The sequence below is a fragment of the Pagrus major genome, chromosome 15 (genome assembly GCF_040436345.1).
Source record: "Pagrus major chromosome 15, Pma_NU_1.0".
Classification (NCBI taxonomy): domain Eukaryota; kingdom Metazoa; phylum Chordata; class Actinopteri; order Spariformes; family Sparidae; genus Pagrus; species Pagrus major.
The window spans coordinates 30,439,004-30,454,816 of record NC_133229.1 but is presented as its reverse complement, the minus strand read 5'-3'; the positions used below and the strand labels follow the sequence as shown (position 1 = coordinate 30,454,816).

At 41.2% G+C, this 15,813-nt stretch overlaps 1 protein-coding gene across 1 annotated transcript; it reads left to right on the top strand.

Moving 5' to 3' along the window:
- Window positions 1–2,093: 2,093 nt before the first annotated feature.
- On the top strand, window positions 2,094–15,119 carry sult6b1 (sulfotransferase family, cytosolic, 6b, member 1). The gene is made up of 7 exons (XM_073482196.1): window positions 2,094–2,462; window positions 6,414–6,526; window positions 10,829–10,918; window positions 11,040–11,166; window positions 11,917–12,011; window positions 12,632–12,785; window positions 14,182–15,119. Exons 1-7 carry the CDS (start codon window positions 2,267–2,269, stop codon window positions 14,307–14,309), a joined length of 903 nt encoding a protein of 300 aa, XP_073338297.1. The 5' UTR covers window positions 2,094–2,266; the 3' UTR covers window positions 14,310–15,119.
- The last annotated feature ends 694 nt before the right edge of the window (window positions 15,120–15,813 follow it).

Here is a 15,813-nt window from a genome sequence, read left to right as displayed (position 1 = left end):
AGCTTTGTATATTTGTTTGTGCATAACTCATATCACTAATAAAAGCAGGACATAATCCCTGATTTGGTGTAATAACAAGGTCCTTTGTCGCCTTATTCAGATAACCTGCAACAGTGTCAACAGAACACAAAGTTAAAAGATAAACTGGTTTTATTTGTCTTATATATAACTGTGATCAACCATTAAACTTCCATAGTCCAATTAACAATATTAGAAACAGATGAGAGAGTCATAAACGTGTCAGCAGGATCAGCCTCTAATAAGAAGAGACATTAATGCCAGCTTTATCTGTTAATGTCACCACAGGACTTCAACCCTCGTCCTGCTCTTTGTGCCTCTGTGGAGGTTTAATATGAAAGCAGTCAGTCTGAAGTGGAGGTCGACTATAAAACCTCTGACTTTATGATGCTACGCTAATATGAAACATGTGGCCGAGAATGGAGTAAATATTGTAGAAACGCTGGTGTATTTTCATAGCTATATATCCACTTCCTAAGAGAGTTGATTTGTGAGTCTCATTCCCAACTCGTCAAATACTGACGCTGTGGGATTGTAGGTCCACTATCGAAGTACAACGGCTGCTTGAGTCCACGTTTCAGGTATCTGTACTGTCCTTCAGTGCATGTTTCAGGTATCTGTCCTGTACCTGAGTATCTCTGAGACTTTCCCTCTCTACATCTGAACACAAACATCTGAACTTTCTCCTCCTCACAGCTTCAAATCAGCCTCGTTACTTTAGTTTGATGCATTTGAGGTGAATTATGGATTATTGTTATTTCCCAACATCACAAGACTGATGTCGACCTATCAGAGCACATCACGCATGGCAGACGCAGCGAGACGAAACAAAGACGTGAACAGACAGAGAGGGAGGCTGAATGGGGAGAAAAGGCGTGTTAGTGTCTCGTATCTGCAGAGAGTTTCTTATTTTCTCTCTTTGTTGCTGCTCGGACGCTTTACCAACCCAACATGTGGCTGTTTGACGTCCTGGGAATGAGACTCAACAATCAACTATCTTTGTGGTGCGTTCAGGAACAGCTGGGACAAATCCTGCTGACTCTACCTTTAACTTTAATAGTCTTTGAATTATATTAATATGACGTGAGCTTCAGTTAGCTTTGACCACAAACGTCCTTCAGAGGGAGACTTTTTACTCTAATACTCTGAGTACATGTCAGAGCCTGTACTCGATTACTTTTACTGGAGTAAAGAAGCTGAATCAGTACTTCTACTTTTAACCAGAGTCTGTTTTGACAATCTGTACTTCTTCTTCTGGAAATACAGGATCCAGTGTTTTTGGCAAGAACTGTTGCCAGTTTCTAACTTTATAGTAATCGAGGAACTCCCATTTAAGAATCAGCTCGACTGCCAGGTCAGTTTTCACACACAGGGAATTCGTCTGGATGTGCTGGAGAATAAATCCTGTGGAGTTGTTTCCCTGTTGGTCATAAGATCTCCTCTGAGAGAGCAGTTTAAATAGTCTTTTATGGCTTAAACCTTGTATCCGAGTACAAGAGTGCAGCTTACACAACAGGAAGACATAAAGACTCGTCTGCAGCCGCGACTGTCAGAGCTTTCACTCTCTCAGAGCTCATAATCACAATTTTCTGTACTCTGTACCAACTTTTGAGATCTTCTTATAAACTTTTTATGTATTTGTTTTTATACTTAACTCGAGGCTTATCATGATTCAGCACCTCAACATCTGGCAGCACTCACATCTGGGCTTAACATTACAGACTGATGTACTGTATCTGGCAACATTAACACACATGTACACTCGCTCCAGAGCCTGTAGACACAAGTGACATGATGAGTACATGCAGTGTGTGTGTGTGTGTGTGTGTGTGTGTGTGTGTGTGTGTGTGTGTGTGTGTGTGTGTGTGTGTTAAAGAGAGAGGGGTGTGTGCAGTTTGTCTGTCAGCGTGTACCTCCCATCTGGTGAACATTGAACATCTCATCAGTCGCACCTCTGCCAACACACACATTTTTCAGCACGTGTGTGTGTGTGTGTGTGTGTGTTGTTAAAGTAGGAGGAGGCTCCAGGCCCCTCCCTCTTCCTTTACTACGACTGCACACAGACTTGCAGGAGCAGCAGCAGATGGACGCTCAGCTGCACAGAAAGCTCTTTTCTTCGGCTCCTCCCTGTCGACTCTGACTGTTTGTTTAAAAAGTTAAGATTTGCTCTCGATATCTGCTTCTTTGGTTAGTTTGACAAGAAGGAGGAGTGCTCTCGTCAGTGTGGCTACATATATACTGAATCAACATGAGCTCTAAACCCTTCCCCAGTAACGTGCAGTCCAAGATGCAGATGGCTCAGGACGTCAAAGACGAGGATAAGTTGTACAGATACAACGGGATCCTGTACCCTCGCATCATGTGTCCCGAGGAGCATCTGAAGGCTCTGGGGAACATCACGGCCCGAGAGGACGACATCATGCTGGTGGCTTATCCAAAATGTGGTGAGTGACTGAGATCCAGAGAGAAACAACCGTCAGGCAGAATCATATTTATAAAAATGATTCATAAAGTTTTAAAGGGTCACAGAAACATCTGGTCCAGCTGTTGTGACCTCTGACCTTTGACCAACTCTGCACAGGGAGCCGCTTGTGTTGATGATCGTAACTCTGGTGGAAGTGAAGCTTGTGACAGATTTCATCAACAAATGTGTAGAATTGTAAATATAAAATCTTTAAAATTGCAGAAAACACAGAATTAAATGTGCAAACGAAACAAAAATCGTAACTTTTTTCAACAGTTGTTTTTTTTTCTTGTTCTAAATTAATCGAAACACATTTTGCCGTTAAAATCACATTTTAATGGAAAAGTTTGCGCAAAACTGAAAACGTAGACGTGTCAGGTGAACATTTCTGGAGCTTCACAGTAAAACAGCGTTTTATTCTCCTAAACAACTGAAGCAGCTGGAGACTTGTTTTAAAACGGGAAAAAAATCTGTAATCCAAGTCTGCAGAAGCTCAGAGATCACAAATTGAACTGAAAAGATGTTTAAACACTTTATTGAAATCTTCACTGTCACTGCTGAGCTACAAGTGTTAGCACGCACCCCGTCTACACGAGCTCGAGGGCGTAAATAAAGCCTTGGATTACAGCAGACGAGCTGTACGGAGCCATTTTGTGTTTTTCTGGTTGTTGTTTTTTTTCCCATTTTTCATCCACTTGGAGGTGAGGAGATAACGACTGGATTCACAGTTTTGGGGTGAACTGTTCCTTTAACTATCCCACAGGTCTGTTTCTGTTGAAGGGAATATTTAACTGAGGTGGTCACTAAACCTTTAAAGTCAACATACAGACAGGCCGCTGATGTAAAGAGCTCAACAACTGGAGAGTCTTTTTCTGATCTGTCCAGAAAAGTGAATAATAAAAGGCATTTGTTGGGTTAATTTGATAAAATAAAGGTAAAACAGACTTTAAAAGTTCAACATTTTGAGGAATAAGATGTTCAGATGGATTTCAGTCTCATGTCTGTGTGAGCTGGAGTCGGGATGTAGTTAGCTTAGCTTAGCATAAAGACTGGACGCAGCGGGAAACAGCTAAGCCTGAGTCAGCCTTCCAACACATCTAAAGCTCATTAATTAACATGCTGGATCTCATTTTGTTTCATCTATAAACACAAACAGAGACGTAAAAATCACAGTTTGTGTAAAACTTTCTAACCATTTCTTGTTGAAAAGATACTCAATGTATTTGTTTCCAAAAATGTTACAACAAAACAACAAAATGAAAGCTTAAATAACTCTGAATGCAGACACATTAAAGTAAATATATTTCTTTATTATTAAGAAAATAAACCATGACGTACAGTAATGTACAAAACAGAAAGTGCTCAGAGCATTTTCTGCTTCTTCTACAAACTTCCTTTGTTTTGTTCCTGACTTCCTTCTCTGGTTGACGAGCTGTCGCACCACAATCAGCGCTCCCAACGAACGTTTGCACAAAAAAAGAGAATAAAAGAGGCGATGAGTGGATGTAAGAGCGCTGACAGACCTCCTGACAAACAGGTTAGTGACTCTGCAGATTTCCTCTGGCCTCGCTCCAACTAATATCAGCGTTGACATTACATATTTGATGGTGATGATGCACACGTGAGCAGGAACCGTCTGTTAGCGGCTTCATGGTGATGCATTCACGGACTCGCAGACATCTGAGATTTGAGATTCAGCAGCTGGAAAATGTCACATTTATTTATTTACTTATACTCTTTATATTAAACTTTAAACTTTACCACTGTAGTTGGAAGATCTAGTGAATATATGATTTCACTTGTGAGGCTTTACTGACATCACTTTTTTGCAGGAATTCTGCGTACTGTAGTGACTGAATGAATCTGGTGATGGTTTCATATTTAAAAGGCAACACATACTGCGCACCGCCTTTTATCCCTCTCTCTTAAAAACACAAAGTGCTCACAGTTTGGTTTCTACAGAAGAAAAGCGTGACGTGCCTGCTGTTGCCGCGGTGCATTCGAGGAATGCGACATGTTTTCTTTTGGGGGTGTTTCCCTTCGAGAGAAACGACATGAAGACAGACGAGTCGGAGGAATGTTAGATAACTGATCTTCATGCAGGCGGGCTGGTTCGCACGGGGGCCCACATGGGGATAACACAACTATTTATCTGTGGAGGTGTGACTCCACATGCCCTCCATCAGTTCAGCCAATGACAGCCTCTGTTTTAAACTTCCCTTCTGGCATTACAGGAAGTTAAATCAGAGCTGCACAGATAATGACCGCCTGGAGTCATCGACAGAGAGTTAATGCTCATATTTACAATCTGCTGCTGTTTATTGGCTGTCATGTTTTCTCCCGTCACTCCTCTGTTTGTGTGTTCAACTGTGTGTTTCTCTTCTTCTTCTGTGCCTGGATGACATTTCTAGATCTCAAGTAGCCAGGAGTCATTTTCAAGTTTGCTTACGCTGAAGTTTTTATTCCTAGAGATATCCAAATGGCAGCACGGTTGCACAGTGGTTAGTACTGTTGTATGAAAGGCAAGAAGGTCCTGGGTTTGAATCCTGCCGGTGCGAGGTCCGTTTGCATGTTCTCCACGTGATTGGGTGGGTTTTCTCCAGGTGCTCCGGTTTCCCCCCACCATGAAAACATGTACGTTAGGTTTGCTCCTCCGGGTTTAAATGCACCAGTTTCACTTTGTTGTACATTGTGATCAAATAAAGATTCTTCTTCTTCCCTCTGTAAAAACCTTTGACTGTAATATGTCAGCAACATGAAAGTTCAGAAAACACAAAAATAATCGTCTCACTGTAAGTTTTTTAATAACATTAAAAAAAATTCCAATTCCCCTGAACAAAACTACCAAAAAAATACTTAATAATGGTCAAACTACAGAAGAAAAACACTAGAATTTGCATTAAAGAGGTCATTTTATGCACATTTTCGGGTTCATACTTTTATTTGGGGGTCCTAGTCGAACAGATTTACATACTTCTCATTTTACTTAACGGGCAGGGTGTAGCCAATCAGAGGCAGAGTAGGGTGGGTCATGCTGGTCAAGGTAGTGTGATCTAAAATAACGCCGCTACAGCAGTAGGAACTGTATGTCTGCTGACTGACTGGAGTGTATATATTTTATAATATATATGTGACGCACATAAGTTACAGAAGTAAAGGCTCGAGGCGTTTCAGGCAGAGCAGGAGAGAGTAACTCCTTTTGGCGTGGACTTTGGGCTTTTTCACTTTTACAAACCTTTTACACGCACAAAAATGCCTCATAACACAATAAAGGACAGGAAAAACCCCAGAAAGCAGAATATGACCTCTTTAAAAAGCACTGTACAGTGAAAGCTTGGATGAGCTTTACACGGTCGTTATGTGATGAGTTTTTAAAGATTTGTGGGAAACATCCCGGTTCAGAAAAACTGCAAATCTTTAGCATTTAGTCAGCACATAAAACACATGGAGGGAAGTCAAGGATACTTTCTTCTCTCAGACTCATTATTTAACAGCGATCTGACAGGGAAACAGGATTAACACCGCAGTGAAGCTGGAGGGGAAACACGCCGGCACGCTGCCAACACAAAGAGTAGGAGGACAGAAGAGAAACGACCTGCAGCAGCTGCACAGTCCAGAGTGAATGAAGTCAGTGTGTCGTGTGGTTTTTAACTCAAAGTGTGACCAAGCTGGGTTTGTAACAATGAACACAATATAAGTTAAAGTGCAACCCCGACTGTACACTGATAAACTTTACTGTTGTTTTATAAATGTAAGCTCAGAATCAGGAATCAGAGTTTTACCTCGTAGCTGCAGATTTACATGTTTTTACAAAGTATGAAAAGATCAGACTGTATATTCAGTATCTGCATTTCATTAACATTTCTCTGTAATTTGTGTGTGTGTGTGTGTGTGTGTGTGTGTGTGTGTGTGTGTGTGTGTGTGTGTGCAGGTTTTAACTGGATGGTGGGGGTGGTGAGGAAGATCATTGCTCAGGCCACAGGGATGGACACTGAATCCAAGATGCCGCCGCTGATCGAATTTTTTGGACCAGAAGCCATAAAGGTACTCACTGTGTGTGTGTGTGTGTGTGTGTGTGTGTGTGTGTGTGTGTGTGTAGTTGAGGGCAGATAGTGTGTATGTGACAGACTAAGCCCTGCAGATAGACGGACAGAGATAAAGTCTGTCTGTGATGTTTCTGTCGAGTCACCACCATCAAATATTATCTAAGTGATAACAACAACATTTATGTCACGACTGCTTCAAGTGAAAGGAGTCGTTTATAGTCGTCAGACGTCTTCCCATCCTGACCCAGACCTGTAACTGTTAAATAATAGACAATTATTACATTTTGATTGGCGCTGCTTTTCTAGGCTTTACGGTACTCAGGAGCTTTTCATCAGGAGTGGATTTTTACATGTTCCCACTGAGCAGGCAACGTCTGTGGACGTCCAAATAGGGTTGATATCATGTCCGTCGGGCCAGGCCATGATCTGGACGTCCACGGACAGCCAGAATTAGTCGACAAATGACATATAAACGTCTATACAACGTCCAGAAAAAGACGTATAAAAAACTTTCATTCTGGCTCCCCAGAGGACGTCTTTTAGACGTCTTGGATGTCCATAAAAGACGTCTAAAAGACGTGATCTAGACCACTTTTTGCTCACTGGGTTCATTCTGACCTTACATTTTAAAACCAGCTTCAGGCAGCAAAACAGGCATAAAAACACTATTTTAAAACAATCCCCCAAAAATAGTTTCCGTAGCTTTGACAAGCTGAAGCTAACACATTCTCCTTAAACTTAAGTTTTGACCACAAATATACAAACTGGAACAAAACTGCTGATCAAAAACACAAAAAAGACAAAAACTGTCCAGATTTCACTTCATATTGTTTGTTTAACGTGTCGGTCTACCCAAATAAAAGAAAGAAAGTACTAATGATTTCAAAACGTCACATCTCAACTCTTTGCCTGCGTTGAACAACTTTAAATATATCAATATTTAAGAAATCACTCACAACGCTGACATTTACTTGTATATGTGTGATCGATCGCTGAAGCGTTGCGATGTAGTCGATCACGACACCGGCGGAGAAACTTTTATTTGGCACAACACAAAGAACAAACTGAAAACCCCAGAAATAGTTTCACACGTCTGTCCGTCATGGATCCAAACTGAGACAGAAACCGAATAAAAACACTTTTAAACCCGTTTGAATGAAACATTTCTCAGAGCTGACGCTTCAGTCGAACGTCGACGTTTATTAAATAAATCACTGTGGTTCGGCTGTGGTTAAAGGACATAAGCAGCCTGGTTTGGGTTCGGGTGAGGACTGGGTAAATGTCTGGGAGCGATGGTGGTCGTGATTAAAAGAAACCAACATGAATGAACGGCGGTCTCTCGTTTTAAAGTCGGACATTTTGTTTCTAGAGAGGAAAGTCTCCGACATCTGAGACCTGCAGCTAACATCCACTTAATACCCGATCGTTTATCAGTGTGTGTTGAAGGTTATTCCTTTCTTATAAACGCTCATGTCTCCTCCCTCCTCTTTGGCCCGCAGAGCAAATCAAACAGACCAAACCTCGCTGAGCAAACTGATGTTTCGCGCGTTCACGTGTCGTCCGTCACAAGTCAAACAAAGTTCAGTTCAGTTTGTAATCAGAGCGAGATAACGAGCCTCGTCTGAACCTGCCGGGAGCTCCTGTCACTGGAACGACAGCATGAAATCACTCATCAGAGACAGATGTTTGATCAGCACACACACACACACACACACACACTCAAACATCTGTAAATAACTGCATGCTGTTGGTATTTCTTGGAGAGCTCTGTGAGGAGAATCGCTGCTGGGTCTGATTCAACTGTACAGTCAGGAACATGTTGTTCAGTGTGTTCGTACGTGTGTGAATCGTTCGCTTCGGTCTAATTCATCAGGGTTAAACTCACACAAGGCTTAATGTAAAGACCCTGGCCAGCAGCCATTAGCTTAGCTTAGCATAAAGACTGGAAACAAGGGGAAACAGCTGCTCTGGCTCTGCTGGAGAGTGACCAGCACATGATTAAAAAACGTCATGCAGCGGTCACATGGAGGAGTTATACGTCTCTTGTGTATTTCTCTTCTGCTCCCTCCATGTTTGGAGTTTGGTGTTTTCTGCAAACAACAGATACTTTCACAAAAAACACGCCACATCACATTCACATCGCACGTTTATCACCAGACTTTCATATCGGGAGTTACAGGAGAGAAGGCTGCCGAGCCAATGACCACAGCTGGAGACCGTGTTTCAACATTAGTCAGCTTTGTTTTACTGCAGATTTGCACGACGACCCAAGATGCCTTCAGTCCAGTTAGACTTGTTAATCTCTTGTTTCACGTATCAGTGCCAGAGCTGCAGCGCCTCATTGCTGAGGTGGAATTAGCTGCAGGGTTCGAGCAGGTTAGCATAGCTTCCTCCTGCAGCTCCACTTAGATTTCCTCATCTATACCTGTAGCTTTGAAGAATATCACATTAGAAATTTTATGGACACTGCAAAATTCGTAAAAAAAAAGTTTGTACGCTCGCTTGACGTTGTTTTTGTCTTTTGTGAAGTGCAAAAATGTTTGATGGAAACAGATTTGCAGAATAAACTCTGCAAAAACGTGTCTGTAAGCAGTCGGCACGTGTCATTTTACGTGGCAAGCAGCAAAGAAATGCCACAATTTACCAGGATTTAAGAAAGGAGATGCTCGCCAAATGATTTGACAAACCTGGGACATTTTGCATCTTGTCTCCTGGATTGTTTACCTCCACGTCCACGCGTGACGTAGCCACGTAGCCTACACCGCGTCATCCTCTGACCAACTTACGCTTTACGTAGCCGAGTTCATTCGCTCAAAACAGACTGAAAAATGAAGATCAAGGAAACATGAAGAAAATGTAAAAGCGAGTTGGTTTGTAGATCAGTCGTTCCTCTGACTGCGCAGATTAAACTCTCTGTTCATGTTGGTGGAAAGAAGCCGTCACACGTGGAGTCTGTTTCCAGCTGAAGGCAACTTTCTCTCCTACTAATTATGTTTATATCCACTAATCTGTGCTGATTATATTCAGGACTTTAAACCGGAGCCCGCAGTGCTCGGGTTTGGACTACAAAAACCTCTGGTTGAGCTGAGGGGACGACTGTGGCTTTGGCTAAACGTTAATAAAATAAACACATCAGAGACTGTTAGTCCTCTCTGAGACCAACATCTGTCTCCAACCAACTGCTGTAGACCTGCTGTAGTCGCTGTGCCGAGGCAGAATCAGAGGAAAACAAATGACGTATGTACGTTATTAACAACGATTCCTGATGATGTTGATAAAAAACACCTGGGCAGCGATACAGGATGTTTCCTGCTGTTTCAAATTAGTGCTGTTTAAGCATCACTTCTAGGAGGCAGAGCTGCTTCAGTCCCGTCTGTCTTCATTTGATCTATCTTTGTAAAACTTGTGTCGACAGCCGTTATTTCCTCTCCAACAGTAATAATCTAAACCCAAAGGAGTTTTTCAGCGTCTGTGGTCTCGAAAGTTAAAAAAAAGTGTATTTTTGAATCTTTTATTGATCTTGTCGCAGCGGAACGAGTACAGAAATAAGTCCAGAGAGAGAAAAGTCAACTTTATGGATTAAAGAAATATAAAATAAACTAACTGAGAGCGATCATATTTAATTAGACAGTTACGAAGAACAAAAACAGGAAGAATTACAGATAAATCATAAACAACAGTACAAATCAAACAATCGGGGTAAAATTGACTGAATAACATTAAAAATATGATTTAAAAAATGAGCAGTTCAGGAGAAAGACATCCTAAATTATGTGTTTTTGAGAGATTTAAAAGAAGAAACTTTTTCTTTCCTCACATTTGATCGATGTGTTTAGTTTCCTCGCCTCGTTTCTCTTTTTTTAACGTCTCAGGAGCTCCGTGAAGTTTTATTGTAGAGAATTTGGGAAGTTGTTTCTGACTAACATCAACTTTTGGTCCTTTTGGTTGAAAGTTCTTGACATTGATCGAAGAAAACACTCCAAATATCAAATAAGTGAAAGCAGTTGCTGTCAGTGCTTTAGTTTCTGGTTGTCACGCACACTTCAGAGGAGATTTGCTTCGGAGCTGAGCTGTGGTGAACGTTTTCTGAGGTTACAAAAAACGACACGACGACAGCGACTTTAACGCTAAAGAACCACCGTCTTTCCCACAGAAAACAGTCATTTTCAGGTCGTTTGGACAAAACTGACAAATGATCTGCTCGCAGGTGTGAAGACGTGGTGACGAGTGCTGACGGTTAACTTTTCTCTAGCATGTAACAGTAATCAGAAACAGATAAATCTGACTCCTCTCCCCTCAGATGATGGATGAAGCTCCCTCTCCGAGGTTTCTGGGGACTCACATGCACCCCGACAACATCCCAAAATCCTTCTATGAAAAGAAAACCAAAGTAAGTCTGCAAACACCTGCAGGATGATTTTCTGTTTACTCTCCACTCGTCCTTTCTGTCTCTGTTTCTTTAATGGTTTCTACAGAGCACCAGTTCAGTGTTTTTATGTGTTTATGTCCAGATGTTGGTGATCTTCAGGAACCCGAAGGACACGCTGGTCTCCTTCTTTCACTTCTCCAACAACAACCCCGTCCTCCCATCGGGACGGTCCTGGGACACCTTCTACTCCGACTTCATGAGCGGAGACGGTGAGAAAAACTTAACCGGACCTTATTTAATGACTCGTCAGGCCTTTAGATGAAAAGGTCTGACTGTGCTGTTTGTTCAGAGGATATCTGAATGTTTTAAAGTACATTTGGTGGAAACAGAGAGAATCAGTCAGCAGCTGAAGTCGAGACGATGCCTTCACTGTACTCCGTCACTTTTAGCACTGTCACTATGAATCACCGCCCACAGATCACAGCTGTGTACAGAGGTTAGTTTTACAGCGAGCGTCTCACGCACAGACTGTCACACTATCAATCTTCTGGATCTCACTCTGATTCGTTCCTCGCCACGTAGAAACTCCGGGGTTATTACAGGTCCTGACACTCCCCCGGTGTCCTGGATTAACACTTGTTACTGCCGTTCCCACCTCCTACCTGCACACCTGTTCTCCTGACCTCTGTACAGCTTACTTCCAATCTTTTCTGCAGGATTGCATCTCTGACTACTGACTAGTTTCCTCCCGCGGTCTCAGACCTGTCAGTGCAGAGATCTCACCTTGAAAGAACCGAATAAACTTCTGAATGTATTATTGGATTATTACTGATGCATGAACATGTGAGCAGTACTTGAACCGGCAATAGACACTGTAACGTTTCTTTATGATGTAAATGTTGATTGCACAAGGTAATAACTATAGACCATTAACCACAGTTTAGATTGGTTATAAACTTCTCTTTCACTGTGTGACTTTGCACGAAATCTTTCAACCAATCCAATCCGTGTGTGTTTAGTTCCCTGGGGCTCGTACTTCGATCACGCTCTGGCCTGGGAGAAGAGGATGGACGACCCCAACGTCATGGTCGTCACCTATGAAGAACTAAAACAGGTAGATCAACATCGACACTTTTTACAAGGAAACAAACAACTTCATGTTTTTGATTTAATGCTGAATTCACAAGAAGGAGACAATGATTTAGGATTTGTCATGGATAGTGTTTTATAATGTTAATAAAGTTTTACTCTACTCAAAATCTCCTAAAATTAGCTGATTTGTTAAGGGAGTCTGGTGAAATTGTAGTTAATAGTTGGATTCATGTTTTGATTTAATGCTGAATTTACAAGAAGGCACCAATGATTTAGGATTTGTTGTAGATAGTGTTTCATAATGTTTGTAAAGTGTCTCCAACTCAACAACTCACTAAACGGAGACATTTTTTAAAGGGAGTCTGGTGACTTTCTCCACGGGGACAAAGAAGTAGCCTATATTGGTTACACACTGTTTAGTGCATCTGTAAAATCTGACATGTTTAGCGTCAGTAAAATGTTTCTTCTTTCATAAATTGAGTGTAAATGGTGAAATCATTTAGTGTTAAAACTGATTTCCTTCCTCAGAGGCAGCCGCTGGTTTCACTTCATTTCTATTTAAAAATGGGTCATTGTTCAGTCCGTGCTGATGAAGAGGAGTGTTTGTCTGTAACGGCTCCACTTCTGCTTCCCGTCTTGCAGGACTTGACTAAGGGCGTCCTTGAGATCTCCACCTTCTTTGGCTTTAAACTGACGGAGGCTCAGGTCCAGCAGATCTCAGAGGGCAGCACCTTCAGCGCCATGAAGAAGAGCTCCGCAGCCGACCACGCCATCGGAAACATCATCTTCAGAAAAGGTGCAGACTTTAGATCATCTTTTGGTAGTTTTGTTTTTGCTGAAACTGTTAACTGTTTAAGAAGGCAGTCCAGGCTCTCCAAATATGAGAAATCATCTCCAAACATCAGGGCTTGTTGAAGACCTCGTGGTCGAAACATGTTGCCACGATAATAAAGATATAAATAAATATTATAGAGCTCCTGTTCCTGACACAGTTTTTTTTTTAATCTACGCTATCTTTTACCTTGAGAACCTTAAGTAACGCCCGGCTTTGCAACTTGTATTTGTGCAATATGTCCAAAAACATCAAAGTTACTTACAGTAAAGCAGCTGAGTCCAAGTGCTCTGAAGGCAAACACTGCTGTAAAGTGCAAATAAGTCCTATTTACTCAGGTGTGTGTCATGGAAAATTACATAATCATATTGAAAAGCAGCGTTGCAGGTATGTGACCTTTAATACATAAATAACTAATAAACACATAAAGTAAGTAGAGATACTTAAAGGCACAATGCATTTCAGATTTTTAGAGTGATGGATATCAATCTAACGTCTATGAGCTTGTTCAAACGTGTTAATATCTGTCGACGTTTCACAATGTTTTCAACAACAATAAAGAAAGAAGTTCATGTAGAACATTTGCTGAATTAACAAGAAGGAACAAATAAGTCAGAATTAGTCAGAGACAGAGTTTCACACAGTTTATAAAGTGTCTCCAACTCAACAACTCACTAAACTGACACATTTGTTAAGGGAGTCTGGGGACAAAGAAGTCGCCTATACTGGTTACTGTTTAGTGTATCTGTAAAATGTGACATGTTTAGATCAATAAAATGTTTCTTCCTTCATAAATTGAGTGTAAATGGTGAAATCAGTGTAAACAGTGTGTTCAAACAGCTGCTAAATGTTGGCAGGTCAGACTTTAGCACTTTAGACACAGAAGCAGACAGGCTGGTGCAGCCATGCTGCCACAAACTGACACTTTCTACAAGGAAACAAACAACTTACTGTTTTCACTTAATGCTGAATTTACAAGAAGGAGACAATGATTCAGAATCTGTCAGAGACAGAGTTTCACAAAGTTTATTAAGTTTTACGCTACTCAACAACTCCTAAAATTAGATGATTTGTTAAGGGAGTCTGGTGAAATTGTGGTTAATAGTTGGCTTCATGTATTACATTTAATGCTGAATTTACAAGAAGGAGACAATGATTCAGAATTTGTCGTAGCCGTTTCACAAAGTTTGTTAAGTTTCTCAACTCACTCACCAACTCTTAAAATCACCACATTTGTTAAGGGAGTCTGGTGATGTTGTGGTCACTGGTTTAATGAAACAGACGGTGTGTTCACAAACACCTGCAGGTTAAGAGAGCTCACAGAGACTGTAACTGGATCGTATTTTCTGTCCCTGGGTAGGCGAGGTCGGGGACTGGAAGAACCACTTCACACCAGAACAAAGCAAAGCGATGGACGACGCCTTCAACAAACACCTGGCAGGAACCAGGCTGGGAGCCAAACTCAACTACCAAGCGCACTGCCAGTAGGAAGCAAGGAGGCGAGAGAGGACGGAGGGAGAATAGATTGAAAATAGAAGTAGAGGACAAGCTAAAGGGAACTTTTCTGCCCTGAGCCGAGTCTGACAGACGTCGTCCTCGGGCATCGATTTGGACTCAACCATCAGAATTTTAATTAAAAAACATGATCAACAGAGTGAGAAGAAACAACAGACGACGAAGGTAGAAAATGTATAAAGAGCAGGAAGGGAAGAAGTGCATTATGGGTTACTGTCTATGGGTTATTTCTGCTTAATATTTCAGACCAGACTACAGCTCCGGTCTTTATGCTAAGCTAAGCTAACTGGCTGTAGCTTCACATCTACCAGGAGAGTGGCATTAATCTTCTCGTCGAACTCTCTGCCAGAAAGGGAACAAGAGTATTTCTCTCGTCAAACGCTTCCTTTAAACACTCGACACGAGTCTGACTGAACATCAGTGAAATCAAACAAGTTCACAAACTTTACTTGAACATTTTAACAGTTTTAATCCCTCATGCTGGTTTTAAACGTTCAGCCGTGTTGGTTTTTCTGTCAGATTTTGTGTTTATCAAAACCAAAGTGGATCAGAATCCCTTGTTTGCCTTCTGGGTTTGACTTTCTCACACACGACAGTTGGACTTTATATCTTTATACCGGCAGCTAATCACAGACGTCATCTCTGGTTGTGAAACGGTGCTTTGAGAACATCACGGGGCTGATTATAAATGTGCACACTCACTGTTTGTGTGTAAATATTGTACATTACATACAGAACATCACTGAACACGATCACGAGGAGAAATAAAACTCTTTTTCCAGATTCTCGTATTTGATCTCAGATTGTTTGACTCCATCTTGTTCAGGACTCGTCCACACAGACAGACGGGTGTTGTCTCGTATTTACAGAACATAACGCAGAAAAAGATGCTTGAGTTGATTTGTAATTATTAAATTCCCGGTGAAGAACTGGAGTGAGGAAAGAAAGGGCAGCTTCTGACCCTCGTTCATATTTTAAATTATTAATCGGTGAATTCATAAACTTGGCATTTAGTTCTTGAGCTAATAGAAATGTGTACATGCAGTTCAGGAATGATTCAAAGAGGTGCAGGTAGGACAAGAACTCTTACTTATTGAGATGTTTACATATTTATTTATTTATTTCTGATTTTGACAGGTTTAGTCCTCCATAAGGAGCAACATTGGTCTAAACCTTTAAAGGAGCAGTCTGTAGTTTCTGTCCAAACAAACTAAATAAACAAACTCTCTTTGTTTTCATGACTGAATAAACAATTCATACTGTTTAACTTTGTTTATATGTGGCGGACCCTGCCACCTTTCTAGCTTCAAACAGTGTTCTGGGACCTTATTTTCCTCTGAGAACAGCTCGTTTATTCACTTATTCTTAGTTTGTATTATTTACCTCATTAATATTGTAAATAATAAAATTAAATTCTAACCAGTTCACTAAAAGCTACATTTAATTAAAAGATATATTTTTCCTTTCCATTTTGTTT